This window comes from Anguilla rostrata, chromosome 4 (assembly GCF_018555375.3).
Source record: "Anguilla rostrata isolate EN2019 chromosome 4, ASM1855537v3, whole genome shotgun sequence".
NCBI lineage: Eukaryota > Metazoa > Chordata > Actinopteri > Anguilliformes > Anguillidae > Anguilla > Anguilla rostrata.
In genome coordinates this window covers 4,995,582-5,018,991 of record NC_057936.1, presented here as the reverse complement: position 1 = coordinate 5,018,991, position 23,410 = coordinate 4,995,582, and the positions used below count along the sequence as shown (strand labels likewise).

Here is a 23,410-nt window from a genome sequence, read left to right as displayed (position 1 = left end):
GACTTGTGTCAGAATCGATTCAGCGATTCAGTACTGGATACTCGTCATTCCCAACTGCCAATAATAAATAAATAAATAAACTTTTATTGCTGCAAAAGTGATTTTGCAAACCGCTGCGAGAAGAAGAAATGATTCAAGAACCTTTTTTTTTGTTTTTTGAGCGTCTGTCCCAGAACTGCACTGCTGGGACAGACGTTTCTGGAATTCCATGGCCTTGTTCACACACAGGGCCTGACATACTAAGACCGAATATACTAATAACATGCGCACAAAACCTAATGACGCACCCAATGACTGATGCAAGACAAACATCACGGCCAGTTATTGGCCATGTCACGGGTTTGGCATGTGATAAAGGTCTAAATGGGGGTGGGGGTCAGTTCTATTTTGACTTAGTAAATGAATTCAGTTGAAAGCCTTCATAGAACATAACGGGTATTTTTCTTATTGCGTGGATTGAATTTCAGTTCATTTCCTGAATCAACAGAATCAAAATGAAAACCAGACCTTGGTGTATAGGGGCTGCTATCAGTAATGCAATGGCTGATGAGTCTAGCATTGTCAGACTGACTTTTAAAGGGGAGGGCAGCCTATAGGGATTTAGATGTGTAGAGTGTACTTTCTGCAAATTTCTTCCCTTTTGTGTGGAATTATCTTGCCTGCACAGTGTGAGGGCACTGTATATTAAGAACCAACACTGAATGCTGTATTTAGCTAACGGAGGGCTGAAGTATTTTTCAAACAACTGCTTTATTGGCCACACAATCACTTGGCAACCATGTTTATTGATTTTTGTTAACAAACAGTTTTGTTATTATCCTCAGTGGTCAAAAATATTAGTGAAGTATTAACTTGTTTTTTTCAAAACACTGATAAAGAAGCGGTCTAACCTGGATATGGTCATTTTTTTAGCAAGTGTGGCGTTTTTGGCTTCGAAAGCTGAACTAGATATCAGTGTTTTTTTGTTTGAAAAGCACTATGCAACCATATCTTCATAGTATGGTTTCAGATCATTATTTCTTTAAAAAGACGTACAGAGTGGCATACAGAGAATAAAAGCACATAAAACAGATATAATCTATTCTCAGAATAAATTCGGCCTTAAAGCATTAAATGAGGCATTGTTTTGCACGTAGCTTTATTATTATTTCTCGAGCTTTCGGGTTGTGAATGATAGGGTCTTATGCAAACTGGAGGCTGTGTGATGACTACCTGTGAGCAGACAAATTAAAATGGCCGCAGGTAAACTTCACAGAATTCACAGGATCAAATTTAAAGCGAATGTGAAGTTGAAACCTGCTGTGGGATTGTACAGTTTTTTTTTGCCTGGTTAGAATGCTGTGCAACACATATTACATTACATTACAGGCATTTTCACAGACATTCTTATCCAGAGAGACTTGCACAACCTTTACGCAGCATTTACACTGCATCCATCTCTATAAACTTATTTCCTTTTGCTTTTTTTTTTTCTCAGGATAAAAGTACAAATCTGTGAAATCCAGCTGCTCTGTCAAGGAGGAAAAAATCAACTTCAAACTGTATTGTCAGCAGTGATTACGTGATGAAAGGTCTATGTTAAATCTCTAGACAAAGCCAAGAAGCTTTGATGCAAAGCAGTGAGCGGGTCACTTGATCTTAGGCTAGCACATCTTATTTCACATAAGAAATACATTCTGTTTGTAAAAGAAATCCATTGCGTCCACTAATCTCAGAATATGACTTTGAGCTAACAGACACTGGTGAATACCTTGTTAACTGGGAAGAAGCACCACCGAAGTTCTATTTCAATTCAGTAAATTCGGGAAATCATTTATTTTGATAGTAAATAATGCAATTGAATTAATTGAAGTGTGATCCGCATAAGAACGGAAAATGTGTTTTTCCTGTTCGTCATCACTTGGTATCCTGAATTAGAACCTAATGGTGAGAACAGGCCATTTGGCCAGGCTAAGCTCATCACTGATCTACAGACTGGAGCGGGGGTGTCCGATCTTATCCTAAAAGATCCGGTGGGGGTCCTTGTTTTATCCCCGCAGGAAGAGCCTGGTTTGCTAAGACCTACAGCTAAGACCTTTTGCACACACGCAGAAGTCATATAACATTACCAATGACTGGTCATGGTGTTTGTTTTGCACCAGTCATTGGCTGTGCTGTTATACTTAGCTTAGCTATTAGTCTAAAATGGATGGTTATGCACGTACTACAGGCGTCAGTAAATCAGGCCCTTTGAGTTGTGAGACGGATAAGATGAGATTGGACACCCCTGGAGTAAGAGAGTATCCAGCACTGCACCTGACCAAAACATGACCAGTCTGAGAGACTCCGCCTCTACTGTATGACCTGGCAAAGAGGCTCCTCCCATTCACTCCTCACAACCTGCGTGAAAAAAGTACTTCCTGATTAACGGTGCAAAAAAAAAAAAAAAGACACAATGGGCTGAACTGACCCCCTCGGAACCCTGAGTGGGCTCGTGTCTTAGTTAGGCATCGGAGAAGGGGGGGCCTCGAGGGCGACCGTGAGGGGGCCCGTGAGGGGGACCATGCGGGGGCCCGCGAGGGGGACCATGCGGGGGCCCGTGAGGAGGCATCCCAGGCATGCTGCCACCGTGTGGATGATGCGGAAAGCCGTGGGGGGGGAAACCGAATAGGGGAGGAGGGCAGATGGGGTAGATGGAGGGGTCTGTTTTTTGCTGGCCTGGGCAGCGATGGGGGCGGTGAGGGAACATATGGGGGAGGCCATGGGGCCTTTGGAATTCAGGGGGGGGGCCATGATGGGGGGGGTGAGGGGGCGGGATGGCGGGGCGCGTGTGGTGCCCGGGGTGGTCGTGATGATGGCCACACCCTCTCCCCGCAGGACCGCCGTGGGGATGGTGATGATGGTGATGATGGTGATGAGGATGGTGATGATGATGGTGACCTTCGTCCGTCACGTTCTGCAAAGGGCCGTAAGGTGCGCATTTTGTTCAACGAGTACAGAACACCCGTCGTTTACATTTTCAATCAACACAGAAGCGTCTGACAGCCACTCTCATCCAGTTCTATCCACACCGTACATTTTTAAAGCATATAATCCACGTGTACAGCACAATATACTGTGGCTAGTCAGGATAAGAGGTCTTGTTGAACGACACAAAAGCAGTGTCACGCCCCTAGAACTGAACCTTGAAGACCCCTGAGTTACAAGCTCGGTTCCTTATGCCTTACACTGCCTTCTCCTGAGAGGGGTGCTTGAAAAGTGTTTCTTTCAGTAAAGAAATGAAGTACCTGTGCATCGTAGATCTCGCAGTCCACAAACACTTCGTCGTTTCCGAGCAGGGTTGAGCTGCAGAAGCCGTGACGCTGCAGACGGCACGGAGAGGATGGCGGATTTAACCCTTTAAGGTTTGAGGTCTCAGGTACTGTATGTGACTAGAATGTTCTTAACTGAGCATTCTAATGTTGATGTGGCAATCGCTACTGGTAACTGAGCATTCTAATCCTGATGTAACAATCATTACTGTTAACTGAGCATTCTAATGCTGATGTTACAATCACTACTGGTAACTTAGCATTCTAATGCTGATGTAACAATCACTACTGGTAACTTAGCAATCTAATGTTGATGTAACAATCAGTACTGTTAACTGAGCATTCCAATGCTTATGTAACAATCATGACTAGTAACTGAGCATTCTAATGCTGATGTAAAAATCACTACTGGTAACTGAACATTCTAATGCTGATGTACTGTAATAATCACTACTGGTAATTGAAAGCAGTGAGCTTTTAGAACACTGAGAAAATACATTTTCTAATTATTCCAACACTTAATAATATATGGGTAAAAGTACAAATATATTTCAGATATTACAATAAATGTATTCAAAAAGAAACCGACGTGTAATATATTGTTCATTCGATTTTCAAGCAGTCCTTCACACATGCAAAGCAGCAAAACAGCTTTTTGAAACTTTTGCTGTTGGATTTAATATCTCTTTCCAGTATGAAACCATAGCAAATTCCATGTTATCTTTAATATGCTCCTCGTTTAAGAAGTGCCATGGAACTGCTCTGTGTCTTGTAAGTAATATCCCAAAGAGCACGTTCATCATTGCGATTTCATTTTATGACCCTGTGAGCACCTCAAAAGATCAGAAATTGACATGCTGCTTCTTCGCCTATGAAGGTGAAAGCCTCGTCCCAATCTTTTTGCTGATTGGGCCCTTGCTACGCCAATGGGAGGGCAGTACTTACAGCGTCACTGTCACAAAGGGGCCGACAGGTTTCCTTGTTTTCGGGCTCTTCCCCCCGAGAACAGCTCGTCTCCACGATGGCGAACTCGGCGAAGAACGACTGTCCCAGAAACATGTACTGTTGGGGAGAAACACGGTGGTCTGCTCTCACAGTCAGGACAACGGCAGACCGAATTACTAGATTATATGGATGTAATAACTACACCTTCTGATTGGCTGGAAATGCCCTGTAGGAGACGTGATTGGCTGGAAGTGCCCTGTAGGCAGAGGTGATTGGCTGAAAGCGCACTATAGGAGACCTGATTGGGTGGAAGTGCTCTGCAGGAGTTGTGATTGGCTGGAAGCAGCAGTACCTGTGTGGACAGCCTGCCAACCTCCATCAGTCTGAAGAGAGAGGTGTCGTTGGATTCTTGGTTGAACTTCTTCAGGGCACGCTTGACGCTGTCCAGGCCCTGGGAGTCGTTCAGGGGGAGCAGAGTGGGACAGTCTGGGCACACAGCCACTAACTCCTCTGCTGAAGCTGGGGGTGGGGGAGGGGGGGTAACATACATCACTGTTTGTGTTCTCTAAAAGGCAGGCATTCTCATACTACTGAGGCTTTTGTATACTCTACTATTCCCATGGACTGCAGCATTCTTACAGACCAGCTAAGGAGCATTCCCATAGTGTAGCTAGCATCTAATGAAGCATTTCCATAGAGTAGCTAGTGGCTAAGGAGCATTCCCATAGACTAGCTAGTGGCTAAGTAGCATTTCCATCTAGTAGCTGGCTGCTAATTAAGCCTTTCCATAGAGTAGCTAGCTGCTAATGAAACCTTTCCATAGACTAGCTAGCGGCTAATGAAACCTTTCCATAGAGTAGCTAGCTGCTAATGAAACCTTTCCATAGACTAGCTAGCGGCTAATGAATATTGATACGCATTCAACCACACATTTTATTTGGAGCTTGGATGATTTAGTTCAGGAAATTGTAACGCTTTTCTTTTCTTTTTTCTTCCTGTAATGTATGACACATTTAAAAGCAGCACGAAACCTACCTGGTGCCGATGTGCACGAGTACTTTATTTTGGGCTTCCCTTCCTTGACGGCCAAGGTGACGTTGCAGTCTGCCTTCACTTTCTGTGTGGGAACAGACATTATGCACTAGCTCTTATTGCACAATATTATTCCTTTCCATTACATCTTAGCAAATCCTGGAAAGATAAGAAGTGATGGACTTTCTTAAAACTCATTTAAGCTTGCGGGCAACTAAAGTTGCCAAAGTCTCTACCACTTTTTTTTCCACCTGTGAATATTTTTTGGATGACTATAGTTGTCAAAAGCTCTTCCTGAGGTTGTCTACTTGCATGCCAGTTCTTTTTAAAGCATCTACAGTCACACAAAACATATTCACAGATGGAAAAAGAGTGGTAGAGACTTCAGCAACTTTAGTTGCCCGCAGGTTTAAATGGGTTAAAACAACAACGATAAAAACACAGAAGGGCTTCAAACGGTTTCCCGTCGGCCCATTTACTGTACCGTTTCCTCCATCGCACGGAGCTCACACTCCTCGAAGGGTTTGGGATTCACAACGTGGCACTTGGTCTCCTCCAGATCCAGCTGCAGCTCAAACTCACAGCTGGAGTTACCCTGCGGAAGATAGATGAATAAATAAATAAATAAATAAATTTAAATAAACAAAATGCATATTACAATCGCTGCTGTTGCTGATTCGAATGGCGATGCTGCAGTGTGGATGTAGCAGGACGGCGGTTTGATTCAGTGCCTTTCCCATAATCAGGCACTTGAGCGTGTAGTCGACAAATCATAGATTCTGAGGAAAACTTGAGCTGAATGCAACAGATAGCACTAGCCTTTTACCTTGGCATCGGCAATACTTTACAGAATGTCAATATCAGTAGTGTTCAGCTGTATTTTTAAACAAGCGCGAATCCGCAGTAGCTGCGACCGCACACGCGCATGCATCCGTGTGTGCATGCAGCCACGCACACACCCTCACACAAACACGTGACCTCTTCTTTGGCTCGTGACCAACCTTTCCACAAAATCTTGTGCAAATCTGTGAATCCATTCGGGAGTTATGCGCCTTTTTGTGATAGGCCACGCCCATCGCCACGCCCCCTCTTGGTCAATCGGCCTTAAAAATTACTCAGCTCTACCTTCGGTCATGACCAACGTCCATGCCAAATTTCTGCCTTCCGGGGGTGAAAACTGTGGCCGCTACGGGGTGGGACACTTTTTGTGGAACAACCGACCAATCAACCGACCGACCAACAGACAGAGCTATAGAGCTGCGGTCGCAGCAAAAAAAAAAATATATATATATCTATATATATATTTAGTTAGGGCTTTTTCAGACAGAACGGTGTTGAGAGACTGGGAGAGACATGCGATAAAGGTCGCGCAGCTGGATTTGATCCATCGACGCCTCAGCAGTGTAATAAGCGTGTAGTCTGTGCTCTACAGGCTTCGAGTCACCCCCCCTGTGTTTACCCCGCTGAATTTCCCCCCGGGTGTTTTCCCGAATAGACCCCCCTCGATTTCCGCGCACTCACCTTCTGCACCACGCCGCTGGACCGGGTCTTGTCGAGCCGGTACTTGTATCCGTGGTGATGGTGGGCGTTGATGAGCCGGACTGCGGCGCGGGACGTGGCGTTGCTCTGGTCGTCGCAGGCGATGGCGAGGGGCTCGGGCGGGGGCGACGGCGCCGCGAACACCGCGGTCAGCGCGCCCAACACGGCGGTTAGCGCCGCCAGCGTCCTCATGGTCCCCTGTGCTCTACCGCGCACAACGCAGCGCCGCGGCGGGAAAATGTACCTGCACGGCAACGAAAACGCCACGGCAACGAAAACGCCACGGCAACGAAAACACCACGGCAACGCTGACCGTCGCTCCCTCCGTGCAGCACGTATTTATACTGTTTATCTGCCATTCAAACAGGGGGGGGGAAAGGGAAGGAGAGTATAAAAAAAAAAAAAGGCAAACGGCCTTCAGCCTGTGGGCACTGCCAGGGTCAATGGGTATGAGTAAATATACAGCAGACTGTCCTTTCTGTGTGTGTGTGTGTGTGTGTGTGTTCCTGAGTGACTGTGTGTGTGTGTGTGTGTGTGTGTGTGTTTGCGTGTCTGTTTGTGTGTGTGTGTGTGTGACTGTGTGTGTGTGTGTATGTGTGTGTGTGTGTGTGTGTGTATGTGTGTGTGTGTGTGTGTGTGTGTATGTGTTTGCGTGTCTGTTTGTGTCTGTGTCTGTGTCTGTGTGTGTGTGTGTGTGTGTGTGTTCCTGAGTGACTGTGTGTGTGTGTATATGTGTTTACGTGTCTGTTTGTGTGTGTGTGTGTGTGTTTGTGCATGTGTGTGTGTGTGTGTTTGAGCGTGTGTGTGTCTGTATGTGCATATGTGCTCTATCTATCTATATATGTGTCTGTGTGCACGTATGTGTGTGTGTGCATGCATGTGTGTGTGCTTGCATGTATGTGTGTGTGTGTGCGTGTTTGTGCGTGTGTCTGTATGTGCATGTGTGTGTCATCATGTGGACGATCAGTCTGGTAAGTTTACCTTTAATTTCTGACCCCAATCCTCTTCATTTCTCACAGCACCACAATTTTTTTTGTTGTTTTTTTTTTTTTTAATACAAATCGCTATTTACAGAGGTTAAGTAAACAGTGTTAATATTTAACTCTGAGCATGACTGGCCTGGGGGTCAGTGACAGTGAATGCGGTTTCATTTCTACCAATCAGGGCTCAGGCCTACAATCGGCCGCCTGGCAAGTGTGCAACGCACGATGGCGTCCGGCGGCAACACATTAGCATGTGGTTCCTAAATAAAAAATAGAGCCCGTTAAGTGACATGGCAGAGAATCAGAAATTGCACATAATTAAGGGGGTGTGTTCACTGTTGGCTAAAAAAAATAAATAGCAGTGTTCATTGCTATATTCGCACATGCTCAGTCCCCTTAAATTTCACTTTCTCGGCAAACAATTTTTTTGCCATTAATTCCTCTTTTCCCTCAATCGACCCCTTTGTGGCTTATTCACCACTGAAACTGAATACATTGCAATATGTTGTAAATACGTTGTTGACTTTTTGGAACATATGCATGTAGTTCCGGAGTGTAGCACAGTGGGTAGGGAACTAGACTTGTAACCGAAAGGTCGCAGGTTCGATTCCCGGGTAGGACACTGCCGTTGTACCCTTGAGCAAGGTACTTAACCGAAATTGCTTCAGTATATATCCAGCTGTATAAATGGATACAATGTAAAATGCTATGTAAAAGTTGTGTAAGTCGCTCTGGATAAGAGCGTCTGCTAAATGCCTGTAATGTAATGAAATGTAATGTAATTATAGGTACAACAATGCAATCTGTATACTTGGCAATATATTGTTAATGTATTTATTTCGCAATATTTCCTGCAGTGCTATAAACTGTGGGATTGTTATGAATTGATACTGTAGATTTGTGGTGCTAGTGAACACATCTTCCTGTTTAGCATTCCCACCCACGTCCCCTCGCCCCCCCCCCCAACCCCCTGCCCCCCACCTTAATGAAAGAGGCTTCAGGGATGGATATGCTCAGGAGAGGCCAGTGGTCCTAGATTAGTTTATAACTGGGGTATTAAAACAGGCCACTTAGTTTAAATTAAATATCTGCAGGCCAGTTTTTCTGCTAAATTGGGATTTACAGTCGCAATGTAACCTTTATTGATACAGCAAGTTAAATAATGTCTGAGCAGTAAAGTATGGGCAATAATAAAGTAAGATGTGCATTTGTGCCTTAAATGTACTTCATATAGTAATTGTTACATAAAACATTGTCCATTTACTCACTCTGTGAGTAAAAAGCTTTTTTAAACTGAGAGATTTTACAAATCAACAAATGACTCATGACCCGAAAACAGAGTGATTATTTTGTTTAACGGTAATAACGGACTACAGATAATAATGATTATGATTGTAGTATGAAGTGTCTACTTCATTTCTTTAAGATGTTTCTTTGATGTTTATGTTTATGGTGCTTCATGGTCACATTAAAGAAGATAGGGGGACTATTTTTGGGTGAATACGTTTTGCATTTCATGTGTTTTTCCCACTTTCTGCATGTGAGAAGGGCCATCCAGAACAGAGCAGGTGTACAGTATGTTGTCATGACAATGACGTCACGGCAACACTGATGACAGTTTGGCCAGTTTACTTTTGAAATACCCAGGCACACTGCCACACGGTGTACAGGCAGGCCCAACGTGGGGGAATACTGGACCCAATATCATTTGTTTGCATTTGTTATATGTTTATATGGTACACTTTTATTTGAAATAAAAAACAATTTTAAAAAAATTATTTTTTTTTTTTTTTAAAGCCACAGACAATGTTGTCCGCGTGCCTGACTCTGTACCTCAGAAACAAACGGGATTCGAAAACGCAGAAGAGGTGAGAAGACATCGTTCTTTATTTCCTCAGAGAAAAGGGGCGGGGCCCGGCTCGGGGGGGGCGGTGAAGCGCGTGCGATCGCGAGCGCGCAGCGCGGCTTCCGCCGTTAGCGCCGATGCTAATCCGGCGGCGCGCGTTCCTGTCTTTTTTGTTGTTTTCGGCTAAGGCTCCGGGTTCCCCGTTTTTTTCAGAAAAGCCTGAGCCTGCCTGGGCACAGCTGGATGCCGGGACCCATAGGCAGGGGCGGGCGGCCCTCGGGGTCGGGGGCGGTGTCGGGGGCGGGGGGGGGGGCCTCTCTCTTTACCACCGCCGGGACCTCCACGGACTCCTTGGACGCCGACAGCAGGCCGGTGGCCGACGGATCGCTCAGGTGGAGGTGGATCAGCTTGTGGTGCATGTTGCCGGGCAGGGGGGCGGGGGTGACGGGCGGGGAGGGCGGCACCCCTCCCACCGTATCATTCGTTGCCGGGGCGACAGGAGCAGGAGCAGGCTGGGGGGTTGGGGAGAGAGAGAGAGAGAGAGAGAGAGAAGCCCGGTGTTATTTTATCCAAATTTTTGTTGCAGATCGAAGATGAAACTGCTTTTCAGCGAAGACGCTTACTGTATAGAATTCTTGCTTGGAAAGATGAAAGTGGGATATTTATATTTATTACATTTCAGTCTTATTGAGTCCATTAAATGGATAAGCTGTCTGTTTTTCGTTGTGCCTGTTTCTGACTTCAGGTTTCAGGTTGAAACAGAACGGGAATAGAGAAATGTCTTTGTAACAACTTAAATAAAAATATGTTGATCTAAAGTCTGTCTCTGTGACAAAGAAGACAAAAAAGATTTTTACCGCTTGGAAGATCTTGCAGTTCACCGTGAGCGCGGACGGCTGTCCAACTGAGGTAGCCACGCAGACTGCTAGGCGCTGAGGAAGAGGAAGATGAGGAGGAGGATGAGGTTGAACTTCGGAGGTGACCACGTGTGCATCGCATTCATATGATGTTCTGAGCTGAAGAAGTGTGCTCTTAAAGGGGACCTCCCCCCAGTTAACCCTTATCTGGTCTGTTCTGTCTTACACAGTAAACCATTCAGCGTCAAATCAATTCCCACAGAGTACATAATAGTCTCTGTTGGACTGATATATATTCTGTTAAATCTGAATTTACACTGGGCATTTTGCCATGTAATACTACTACTACTACTATTACTACTACTACTACTAATAATAATAATAATAGCATATGCAATTCATTTCTAATGTCGAAGCACTTACTAGGTACGAGTTTTTCACCAAACTGCTGGAGGTTGACCAGGTGTCCTGACCTAACTCTACCTGTACCTCAGCCAGCTGCAGTGAGGCAGTGTGTCTGTCCGTCAGTTCATACCAGAGCCTCCTTTCCCTTGGTTTTTTTGTCTGAACTTACGGCTTCAGGTCCTTGCAGAGGAACACATCCTCCGGCAGGTGTGCAATCCTTTTCCACGAGGACAAACTCAGCATCCATTTTGGCTCCTCCACCAACCACCTGAAAGAGGGCATGGGGAGACAAAATGGAGGGAATTTTTTTGTCGTAATTTTGTTCCAGGTCATTTTGTGAGGACAGTTTATGGATTGCGATTTTGACCATGGTAAACAGCGACGCACTAGGAAAGCCAGTATTTGGCAATGATTAACCCTGGAATTTAGGGATGGAATTGAATCATTTGGCTATGATTAACACCGAAACATATGGACAGAATTTAATCATTTTCCACAATTAAAACTGGAAAATAGGGATGGAATTGAATCATTTGTCCATGATTAACAGTAAGAAAATCGGGATCAAAGTTAATCATTTCACCTTGATATGATTAACACTGGAAAACAGAGACAGACAATTGAATCATTTGACCGATATTAACACTGACAAAAATTGGGATGGAAGTTAACTGTTTCGCCGATGATGAGATTAAAACTGAAAAACGTAAGCACTCGATCTACGCTTGAAAAAAGGCTCGAGCGCTCACCTGCGAGGTCAGTCTGGCGACCTCCAGCAGCGCGAACGTGGTGGTGAAGTTGGACTGCTTGTTGAACATGGCCAGGGAGCTGTCTACCATCTGCAGGCCCTCTGTATGGTTCAGAGGGAGAAGAACTGGGCAGCCTACGCACATCTGCTCCCTGGATTCTGCGGATGGACGAGGGAGGGAGGAACACCTTTACCTGTGTACACACCTAGACGTATAGTCAGTACGTACGGGAAAATAAACTTTTTTTTTTTTGTTTTTGCAGGTAAACCAGCAAGTGCCTGAGAATCTGTTTGTACCCATACATGTGACTAACCCAAACCATACTCACATATGAAAGAAGAATTTGTTTCAGGTATTGATCAAAATAGATGGCTCCTTTAAAACCAGTAAAATAATCGGCAGGAATTCACACAGATTTTACTGCTTGCCTAAATGACATTCGTGCCAGTAAAATTGATTGATGTGTTACCACAGCATGGAACATGTTTCAGCTGATAATCTGACAGAACTGACATTGCTTTGTGTGGACGATTGTCGCATTTGTGTTTGACCTTTTGCTGTAAGTACTTGCGTTTACCTCTAAACCAATAAAATTTTAAAAAGCGTACCTGGTTTGGATTTGCACTTGAAGGCTTTCACGTCTAAAACTCCATTTACTTTTGAAACGGCCACATCGCAGTCTCCTTCAATTGTCTGGAAATGAAAGCAATAACAGTACAAATCTAAATATTACATTACAGGCATTTAGCAGACGCTCTTATCCAGAGCGACTTACACAACTTTTACATAGCATTTTACATTGTATTCATTTATACAGCTGGATATATACTGAAGCAATTTCGGTTAAGTACCTTGCTCAAGGGTACAACGGCAGTGTCCTTACCCGGGAATCGAACCTGCGACCTTTCGGTTACAAGCCCAGTTCCTTACCCACTGTGCTACACTCCGAAATAACATGAGAATTAAAGAAAAAAAAAGAACACAACACAATATTTAAACTATATAGCAGTAGTTTGGTTCCTCCTAGCTTGATTCGATTAGCAGAGGAAATGTAATACTTCTAGGTTCAATTAAAAAAAAAAAGAATTTAGAACTTTCCACAGTAATACTAAGGTTTCAGAATTGTTTTGCTATCCATCGTCCCACCCCCCTTAGAAATATGGCCTGTAAACCTTGACAAGAGACAGGGGTTATGAGGACTCATATATGACATAGCTCAGGAGGTAAGAGCAGTTGTCTGGCAGTCGGAGGGTTGCTGGTTCGATCCCCTGCCCTGGGCATGTTGAAGTGTCCCTGAGCAGGACACCTAACCCCTAATTGCTCCCAATGAGCTGACTGGCACCTTGCATGGCAGCCTTTCACCACTGGTGTGTGTGTGTGTGTGACTGGGTGAATGAGAGGCATCAATTGTTAAGCGCTTTGGATAAAAGTGCTATATAAATATATATATCCATTTACCATTTTTATCTTGTCCCTGACGGTGCAGTTTGCAAGTGGTGTGGGATCCAGAACATGGCACGTCGTCTGCAGAAGATCCAGCTCCAGGAGGTAGACCTCCCCACCTATGGGCTGTAGGACAGGTGTAAGGCGGGGGGGTTAATTGTCGCAAAAGCGCAAAAACGATCTACTTAACATGGCTTGGAAGGGGGGTGGTATTTCACAAACCATTAGGTTAGCTGGCCAGCATTTGTTAGTGTTTTGACTGGGTTGAAATTCATTCGGAAAACTGTGGTACTTTAGGGCTTCTTTATGAAGATGCAAAAAAAAAAAAAAGAGATTTCTTTTTGATCAGAGGAAACCCTGTATATGTTTGAATAGCCTTTGAGGACATTTTTCCACATAAACTCAGTCTGTGCATTGACCATTCTTTGAATATTCCTATCCGAAACCGTGTGCAAGACAACTCTGTTCTTTAGCACCTCACTGAACGCTTCACCTAAATATTAAAACGTAAATACAACAAACCTTGCTGTATATTTCAAGTCAGTGTTCAGGGGAACAGAAAAGGAGAGAACACTCCTATAACCACGGGGTGCTTCTAAACTGCAGTGCTTCTTTGTGTGGTTTAAAACTGATTCCTACAGAGCTACTTTTTTTTTTTTAACGCTCCAGTAGAGCAGTCCAACGATTTGTCCCCTGTAGGATTTCGGGTACGCTCCTAAGAGCTTGCTGGTGTTTTAAACAAGTCGTCGACTTACCGCCGGAATGACCTTGGCATCCTCTATCCTCTCGAGGGCATACTTGTACCCGTGCCTGTGGAGGTTGTTGATGTAGTCCAGAGCGACGAAGGCCGTCTCCTCCACCTCGGGGGAGTCGCACATGGGTCGGCGAGCGGCCGGACCCGGGTCGACGCCGCCTACCCAGGCGACCCCCGCCAGCATCAGACCCAAAACCAGCGCGGTGCCCGCCGTTCTCATGGTAACAGCCGGAGCCCTTCAGAAGAACTGCGATCGAACGCCGGTGCCGCGTCCGTTATTTATACCTTTTCGTTGTCTTCTCCCGACGGTCACACAACCGCGGTAAGAACGACGGCGTTCGCGCCTAAATCGCAGGGGGACCTAGAACCGCTGTGGATCGGGGCCAATGTAAATCCACCCCCTGGATGGTTGAACTCTTTGATCCAACTGCTCTTTTTTTTTTTTTTTTGTTTAGTGTGTGCCGTATATTTTTTGAAACAGCCAGCTGGAGCAGAGTCCAGGTGCTTTGAGGTCAATGGCAAAATACTGAGCGCTTAGATTCTCAGGTCTGTTCAGTTTTAGGACTTCCATTTCAACTGACAGGTAGAAAATAGTTAACTTTTTTTCTGCAGTAGCCTTTTTTTTGTCAAGATCTCTTGTAATTGTGAAGACTGAAACATTTGCAGGTGGCCATTTTGTCCTGCACTCTTATGCTGAAGTTATTTATTTATTTAATTATTTTATTATAGTAGATAGCATTCATTTAGTGGATGCCCTAACCCACAGTGGTTTACAGTGTGGGAGAGCATGAGTGCTGATATACATGAGTAATATTGACTGGGCAAGAGTGGGGTGGTGGTTTTAAATCAGCAAATTTAAACTTTTTTTTTTTTTTTTTTGCTTAATTCTAATCCCTGATTGGCTAAGGAGTCTGCACACATTGTATCCAAGGCCTGCTAATTGACTGCTAATTGAAAGGAAATCGCAAGAACCAACTGAGACTGCGGCCCTCTGAGAATGGAGTTTGGGTCCCCTGTTTTTAAGCCTTGTAGCAGGTGGGAATTTTTTTGGATTTTAGGTCTCGGCACGCAGTTCCCGATATGGGGAAAAGATCCTAAATGGGGAAAAGCGTAGCTCTCTAACAATTCGGCGCGACACAGGTGCTCCCGTTCAGCCAATGATACTCCAGGGTACCAGGACCGATGACCAGACATTACATTGTGTGGGCGTCGACCTCATCTTCCCCTCATGACTCTATTTGGGCATTGTGCAATACACCCCCCCCCCCCCCCGCCCCTTTAGGGCATTGTGCAACATCATGCAATCTCCTCTCTTGGCATTGTATAATAACCACCTCTTTTTCCAATAGAGGATTATACTGGGTACTTGTGCACAACGCAGCCTTCGCTTCGCCGCTCTCCCATCGTATGGCTGGCATAAAACTTAACTTATGCAAATCGCCATTCTGGCGGCAGTGCCCGAATACCCTATTGACATACTGTCGCACACGTAAAGCCTGCCCTTGATCCACGCGCCTTTCTTGCGTTCTCACCGCATCAGACCTAACCTGAGAGAACGTAGTCGGCAGGTTAGCCGAGCTTCACCAATTATCTCGACTGCTGTTTCGACCGCAGAGCTGTACTGTCCTGTTTCACTCAGTGTGCCTTTTAGGGTGTGAGATTTTTCACAAAAATGTATTCTTGTATTATGAATGACAAAAACATATTTATGTTTTATTTCATAAATATATATATTTTTTAATTTTAATGTCACTTTGTAGCGCAGATTTTTAGCATAGTAGAATATATGGTTCTTGAGATTAAGACCAGTGACTCATGTCTCCGACAGGGGACAAAAAATAATTGTTGGAGGACAAGATGGTAAGGTGTGCTATAAATCTGTGTTTACAAACCTACAGTAAACCGTTTAATGCCAAGTGGCCACAGATGGTAAATTAGCTGTGTGGCTCAATCTGGCTGGTTGCCTTCAAACAAATACTGATATTTTCATTTCTGTGCAACAAAACACAAACATTTACAGGAAAATACTGCTGCTTGAATCAACTGTCATTCACAGAAAACAGTGTGGCTGGAAGTCCTATTCAAAAACTTATTTACCTACCTGTCAGGACGTTGACCTTTCTTTCATACTGGATATAACTGAAAAACTTGTGTTAAAGCTTTACTCAAATGCTGGTACTTTTTCAAAACTGGCTTCTAACAAACCCAAGCAATAATCACTCTTTCTACTCATTTGGTGTGTGTTTTCATATTTATTGTTCAATGATGTTGAAACTGGATAGAAGAAAACTTGCGGAAGAAAAACATGGCCGCCATGGAGGACTACCACAAGAGGACCATCTTCTATTTAGAATGCTGCCGTTTGATTGGTACAAATATAAACAGCATATGTACTATTCACACCCAGTGGCCTTCTATTTGGGTGCTTTTAATGTTACTGCAATCAATAATATTTTTCAGGAAAAATGAAAATAATTTCAATGCATACTAGTTTTGAGGCACAATATTTACAAGCATGTTAAATGTTTAATGCGAATGTTAAATGTTAATGTAAATGTTAAATGTGCAGTGTTATAACCCTGTTGTTTATCTGAGGTCTGATCAGAGCCCAGGCCATGGAAGCCCACGATCTACACAGTGGAAAAGCGTGGAGCGCCGGGACACGATCGGAATGGGGACGGAGAGGCCGGGAATACCGACAGGAACACCGGGACGTGGTTGGGGTTCCCATCCAGGGGCGCCTGCCTCTTGACGCGCTGGTTCTTGTACCAAAAGTTTACGGGAGGCCTGAGTATGGCGCCCCCTAGCTCCTCGGAGGAGGACTGGCCGATCGACTCCGAGGACTCGCTGGACGACTCGACTGTTTGCGTGAGGCTAGACGACTCGGGGTAGGCCACCTGGGGAACTGTCTTAAAATTGGATGGGACGAAGGGCTTCGGCTTGGGGTTTTTAGGAACTGCGGGCGGCTTCGCGGGGCCTGGGGGCTTGGGGTCGAGGTCCAGCCGGGGAACTGTGGTTTCCGGAGGGCTTTCCGGGCTCTTTTCATGCTGAGCAGGTAAGGCTTCCGGAACCTTCTTCTCGCGCACGGCACCGTCCACGGCAACCCCAGGCTCCTGTGGGAGAAGAGCGCAGTATAAGCGGTCGTGGAATCTGCGCTTGTAGCTTTTGCAGGTTGCGGGTTTGATTCCCAGGCAGGGCACAGCCATTGTAGCTAGGGTTATATAACCAGCATAGCTTCAGTAAACCTCAAGCTGCATGAGTCCACACGCATAGCTCTGTGTCAGTTGCTCTAGATAAGAGTGCTTGCTAAACGCCTTGGTTTAATCATTGATGTGGAGTCATCCCCGACCCCAGGCGGGGACAAATCCAGTTGAATGACACTAAGACTGAACTTGTGTTTGTGCGCAAGCCTCAAAGGTCAGCGTTATTAGCATTTGGAAATCAGAGGCCGTTATCTGTCCAGTAGGCTAAGCTGGGTCCAGGGTTTACTCTTCCTGGCCAACGAGCTCTCCGCTGTGTGTTCAGTCGCGAATACGACTGAGACAGGGATCTGGATCTTTCTCAAAAAAAAAAAAAAAATCTGATTCCCGCCCCCATCCCAAACGGACGACAAACCAAAGGACGTGGCATCCGAACGAATGTCAGGAGGGGTGTTTGTTGTACCTGTGGGAGGAATATTTCGCAGGACACCTCCACCACGGGGTCAGTCTTTCCGTGAATGGCCCCCACACAGAACCCTGCAGGCTGTCGAACGGAAAAAGGGTCATAACCCCCCCCCCCGCAGTCTTAACAACCGGGGCTGCTGGCTGAGGCTTGTCATGGCAAAATGGAGGAGACAATCCGTTTAAATTTTATAAATGGTTAAATTGGATATTGAGCCCTGCGATAGATTTGGCGGCCTGTCCAGTGTGCCTCTCGCCCCAATACACGCTGGGATAGGCTCCAGCCGCCCCCTCCAGACTCAGCCCAGGATAAATGGGTATAGATAATGGATGGATGGATGTATGGATGGAAAATTACATATATTTTACACCGTATATCCTGGTTCAGAAGAGCAGTTAATCTGTTCAAATTCACTCGTGTTTTTTTTTTTTTTGAATGGTAGCTCAACACAGACCCAAGGCAACCACAGGACTGTGGACTGAAACCGCGGTAACAGGCTTACCGTACGGCGATAATGGCCGTTTCGTACTCACATCTTCCCCCAAGCCCCCTGGCTTACAAAGTCCAGCATCCAACTGCTTCTCCGGACAGTCCGTCTCCTGAATGGTGTACTCCGCAAACCAGCTCTGCCCCGGTGTATTCTGGGTATTAAAAAAAAACAAAAAAATAAGAGACCCACGGTCTGTCGTTTACCCACTTCCAATAGTGGGACACACAAGAAATCAACTAATTAATAATAAAACTTTCCTTCAGACACCGGCAAAAGGTAGGATATATCACCAGATGTACCCTACCAGAAGATTATTAATGGTGGTTATTATATGATTAGAGTACACAGAGGACACCTGACTCCTCTACCTTAATGGATGTCCGAGTGATGGACCCTACCTTAATGGATGCCTGGTGGTTGTACCCTACCTTAATGGATGCCTGGTGGTTGTACCCTACCTGAATGGATGCCTGGTGGTTGTACCCTACCTTAATGGATGCACGGTGGTTGTACCCTACCTTAATGGATGCCTGGTGGTTGTACCCTACCTTAATGGATGCTGGGTGATGTACCCAACCTTAATGGATGCCTGGTGGTTGTATCCTACCTTAATGGATGCTGTGTGTACCCTACGCTATAGAACTGGGAATAGCCACCTAATGGATGCTGGTGATGTACCTACCTTAATGGATGCCCGGTGGTTGTACCACCAAAGGTGCCTGTACCCTCCTGAATGGATGCCTGGTGGTTGTACTACTTGGATGCCGGGTTGTACCTACCTGAATGGATGCCTGGTGGTTGTATCCTACCTTAATGGATGCCCGGGTGATGTTCTGCAGAGCGAAGCGGTCGGGCATGGTGCTCTGGGCGTTGTATTTGCTGAGCGAAAGCTGGGCAGTCTGCTGGGCCTCTGCACTGTTCACAGACACCAGCAGGGGGCAGTGTGGGCACGTCCTCAGCAGTTTCTCCGGCTCGTCTGCAGGAGGGGAATGAGAGTGATACGGTGCCATACGGCCTCCAATCCTTTGGGGATGCTGCACTTCTATTGGCCAGAACACTTCCTGATATTTGCTACTTCTATCTCTGTATTTCTCTGTTATATTTGTCATTCCTGAAGACCGTGGTGTAGCACTCAGTTAACCATTGTGCCTTATTTGTTTTCTCTAGAATTTGAGCAGTCAGCACCCCGGAGAATATACCAGCAGGTTGTTCAGGAACAGTGTGTTATAGACGCACACACATGTGCGCACACACATGCAAACCCACACAGTCACACACCCATGCGCACTCTCTCTCTCACTCTCTCTCTCCACGCACACACACACACCCATGCGCACTCTCTCTCTCACTCTCTCACACACACACCAATGCGCACTCTCTCTCTCACTCTCTCTCTCACACACACATACAAACTCATACAATCACACATGCACTCTCTCATTCTCTCACCCACACACACAAATCAGTCTAGTTATGTGGTTTTGCAATGCAAATGAATGCCATCCATGTGATTGTGAAGGTAATTGGCTGAAGACTGAAGCATTGGCTCTGTTTATTTATGAACGTACAGTATGGCTGGCAGATGGACTAAGAAAGCTGGCAGATGGACTAAGAAAGATAAACATTCTCATTTGGAAAATTTCAGACTTCCACTTCTAGGAAATCTTCTCCGGCGTATTAGGGTCACAGTGCAAAACAGCCAGTATGACAAGATAAATATTTGTTATTGATCTAAGCCCCAGATCTTTCTGAATCGCACACCCCCCTACCTGGAACCAAGGTGCAGTCATAGCTGTACAGGTATGTAAGCCCCTGTGAGGTCTGTAGGATGGTGACATTGCAACTTCCAGAGGTTTGCTGAAAGAGGAAAATCCGATTTAGTGAGCTGTGAAGACAAGTTGCTTCAAACTTCAAAATAAAACAAAAAACAACATTAGCCACGTTTGCTTCATACGGTGAAACTTTCTGTCCGTGTGAGCAGTTGAACCGGCCAATTTCTGACCGTGTCACATGGTGCTCTGTCTTCGATTGCCTGACATTGTCAACCCGATAACCTCTTTTCAGGTCGTCTGCTGTTGTAAAAATGTAAAAGCTACATTTTCTAGGTTTCTAGGAGCACTTCACCACTTGACTTCACGGCTGTGTTTCATTACTGTCACTTTTTTCCATTTTTTGCAGTGATGCAGTAAAACCTCTTTTTGTTGTTGTTGCTGTTGTTGTGCCAAAATGAACAGAAAAGGCCCCCGATTGAAATTCAAGATAAAAACTGTAATATTCTCTTTCACGGGAGCAGATAGACACGATAAATGTAATACTTCTGTGTCAAATAAATGAAAACGACAACATAAGACTGGAGTTTATTTCAGCTTTTCCTTCACCAGTGTGATTACTTTACCACGTTGTGCCTGGAATGTTTTCTAAGAACAAAAATATGGACTTTCATCCATTAGATACCATATGAGATTTTTCTTATGACAACTGGCATCGTTTCATTTAGATATTTATTTAAAATGCATCTGAATGTAATGATGAACTACCACACCCATGAAACTTCATTTCCAGCCTTATTTGTAAATAAATCTACGCTAATAACCTAGGAGGTTTTGTCTGTATTTTTTTCAATTGCAGTGTTCACAATGCAATTTCAAGATAGGCTGCATTGGTGAAAGTTTTATAAAGTGGTTCAAAAACATTATTTTTTAAAGGAAACCCTACAATGCCTGTAGGGCAGATTCTGAACTCCAGATTTCGAGATTAGCTTTTCAGGTCTGTGCAATGCTAACTTGCACTGAAATCTCAGGGGGTTGTGACCCTAAATCTACCCCCCTGCCACACTCAACCAGGCCCAAACACTTGCTGCAGAGGACCTGCTTCAAGAATGTGCTGGGTGAGGCTTCTGTCGACGGAATGACAGCATTGGGCGGACCAGGGACCAATCACAGCGCGGGAATCGGCCAGCCTTACCGTTTCCATGACGGGCCTGATGTCACAATGCTTCCAGGGTTTGGGGCTCCTGACGTGGCATTTTGTCTCCAGCACCTCCAAGTCCAGGTAGTAGACCTTGCCAGCAGGACCCTACGAGCAGAAGAGCATCCGGTCCGCATGACGATCGAGAGGATAAATGGCAAGCGCGGCTCGTGAAAATTAAAATCATTTTCCTTCTTCCACTTCCTCCACCTTACATGTCCCTTGCCCAGAAATGGTGGTCACGGCAGAGCGGAATCTATTTCCTGTTTCGCTTGCTGTCAAAATAAGAGCAAATGGCCGCAGATCAAAATGTAAAGGACACTGCCGTCAGATATTTTTTTAAAGCATTAAATCCAGAGCCAGTGCTGCTAAACCAGGGTTGTATCAGTTACCTGAATCTCGCAAGCATGTCAAGGGTGGTCAACGGAGACCGCAGGATTGTCTGTTGCTGTACAGATTTTTGATTTCCCTCTGTACCTCTACGTCTGCTCAGTATAGCATTTATGATACTGTTTCTGCATTTACAAGATGTGGACTACACTACAGAATGCTGTCAGACAAGATGCTCTGAGCTCACAAATCTATGCTGGAAAAAATAATAATGAAACGCAACTTTAAGCAGCAACAACTTTAAACAGTCTGGGAAATAGCACAAATCGATCAGTGACTTGCAAGGTTTTAAATCTGGTCCATGTTATATAAAAAAAATGTCTATGTTAATTCAACACTAACAGTGTTTATACAGAGTCCAAAGGGACGACACAAATGAACTCTATTCAGATTTATGTATGTATTGCTTATTGTTCAAAGTTGAAGTCGATTTAAAAAAACCAAGAAATGTTTGCTTTTTTGTGGAAAAAGGAGACTGAACTGAGTTCAGGGAAAAGGGCTAAGACTTGAGTGAACTTTGCTTTAACGCTAAGATTCTTACGCACTGCGTGTTTGTGAGATAATGTATTTCACAATACCATTATGAGCATACACCGGAAGGGTCTTTTGAATGACCATAACAGCTTTGCCTTTTTTTATTCGTGTTCAGAATTAACATTACGCTTACTGTAGGCTAAAACAGCCTCCACATTTTGAAATAACTGATTTATTTTTAGGATAGAGTGCTGGCAATAATGGGTGAATAACGTTATAGTTGTGGCGTAACTATGTTTAGTTAGTCAGTCCACGCTAACGGTACCAACCTGTACATGGAGATGAACATTCGTGATTCTGTTAAGGCTGAACTTGTATCCGGCGGCCCTGTCCTCGTTTATGTAGGTGACCGCCAATCGACCGATCTTCTCCGCAGTTTTGTCGGTGCACGGCAATGGTATAATTTCAATGATTTGGGCCCAGGAACACGCGAGTAGCGTCCCGACGAAAACCAACGCGAGTTTTTCCATCGCGCTTAATTTTTTTGTCCCTCCAATGTTTTTTTGCCGAGTGTCTTCAGTCATACGCAGTTTTAAATGATTTTAGATGAGAACCTTTCCGGTTTACTTCGCTTTTTGATAATTAACTTCTCTTTTACCCTGCGCACGAACGACTTTGGAATCGGAATAGAAAAGGCAAACAAACTGACGTGTTGACATGAGGACACGACACCGTCAAACACTGTTATCCAGGTCAACCAGAAATATTTCATGCGTATTCTTTTCATCAAAACAGACAGACTGACGGATAGATATATAGATAGATAGTTACTACTACCACAACAACAACAACAACTACTACTAATACTACTACTACTACTACTACTATTATTATTATTATTATTATTATTATTATTATTATTATTATTATTATTCTAAAGAATGGTTTTAAGGTCTGCAGCCTATATGGTAGAAAAATATATTGAAGAAAAATAGTCAGTTTCACATTTTGTTTTTGACATCCCATAAACATTCCCAAAGAAACACCAAAGAAAGTGGGAAAATGAAGTGCGAACCTAATTTCAACCAATTTCACGGCATCTCAAGCTTCCAAGGGGCCAGGTTAGTGCATGGATTTCATGCAGTGCATTGCATTCATTCTACCTGTAGGGGGCATTGACATTCTTTTCTGGCAAAAATTCAATCCTATTCGAAAAAGACCCGTGAAAACTTCTGAAGGCCCCCCCAATATAACGAGAAAAAACTGAAAGTTTAAAAACTCCTGTTCTTTTGAAAATCCCCTAAAATTAATGTCCGGCACTTTTACTTTCATTTTATATAATTCATTTTATATAATAATAATAATAATGATAATAAATAGTTTCTTCGTTTTCTTATTACTGTCATTTGAAACTTTACATACACTCAAACCCTTCACACACATACACACACACACACACACACCCTTCACACACACACACACACACAAACCCTACACACACACACACACACACACACACAAACCCTTCACACACACACACACACACACACACAAACCCTTCACACACACACACACACACACAC

General features: G+C 44.5%; 2 protein-coding genes across 2 annotated transcripts; both read right to left on the bottom strand.

The window, feature by feature from the left end:
* Positions 1 to 1,114: 1,114 nt before the first annotated feature.
* On the bottom strand, positions 1,115 to 14,138 carry ahsg1 (alpha-2-HS-glycoprotein 1). Its single transcript, XM_064334025.1, has 14 exons — positions 13,845 to 14,138; positions 13,105 to 13,215; positions 12,255 to 12,339; positions 11,647 to 11,804; positions 11,067 to 11,165; positions 10,493 to 10,567; positions 9,861 to 10,147; positions 6,789 to 7,128; positions 5,752 to 5,862; positions 5,271 to 5,352; positions 4,588 to 4,754; positions 4,236 to 4,352; positions 3,267 to 3,341; positions 1,115 to 2,935 (listed from the first exon to the last, which is right to left on the bottom strand). The coding sequence occupies exons 1-14, from the start codon at positions 14,061 to 14,063 to the stop codon at positions 2,483 to 2,485; spliced, it is 2,379 nt and encodes a 792-aa protein (XP_064190095.1). The 5' UTR covers positions 14,064 to 14,138; the 3' UTR covers positions 1,115 to 2,482.
* A 1,937-nt stretch (positions 14,139 to 16,075) lies between these two features.
* Positions 16,076 to 22,581, bottom strand: si:ch211-262h13.5 (uncharacterized protein LOC571127 homolog). The gene is made up of 7 exons (XM_064330189.1): positions 22,157 to 22,581; positions 20,961 to 21,071; positions 19,766 to 19,853; positions 18,806 to 18,972; positions 18,040 to 18,147; positions 17,507 to 17,587; positions 16,076 to 16,956 (listed from the first exon to the last, which is right to left on the bottom strand). The coding sequence occupies exons 1-7, from the start codon at positions 22,409 to 22,411 to the stop codon at positions 16,474 to 16,476; spliced, it is 1,293 nt and encodes a 430-aa protein (XP_064186259.1). The 5' UTR covers positions 22,412 to 22,581; the 3' UTR covers positions 16,076 to 16,473.
* Positions 22,582 to 23,410: the final 829 nt, after the last annotated feature.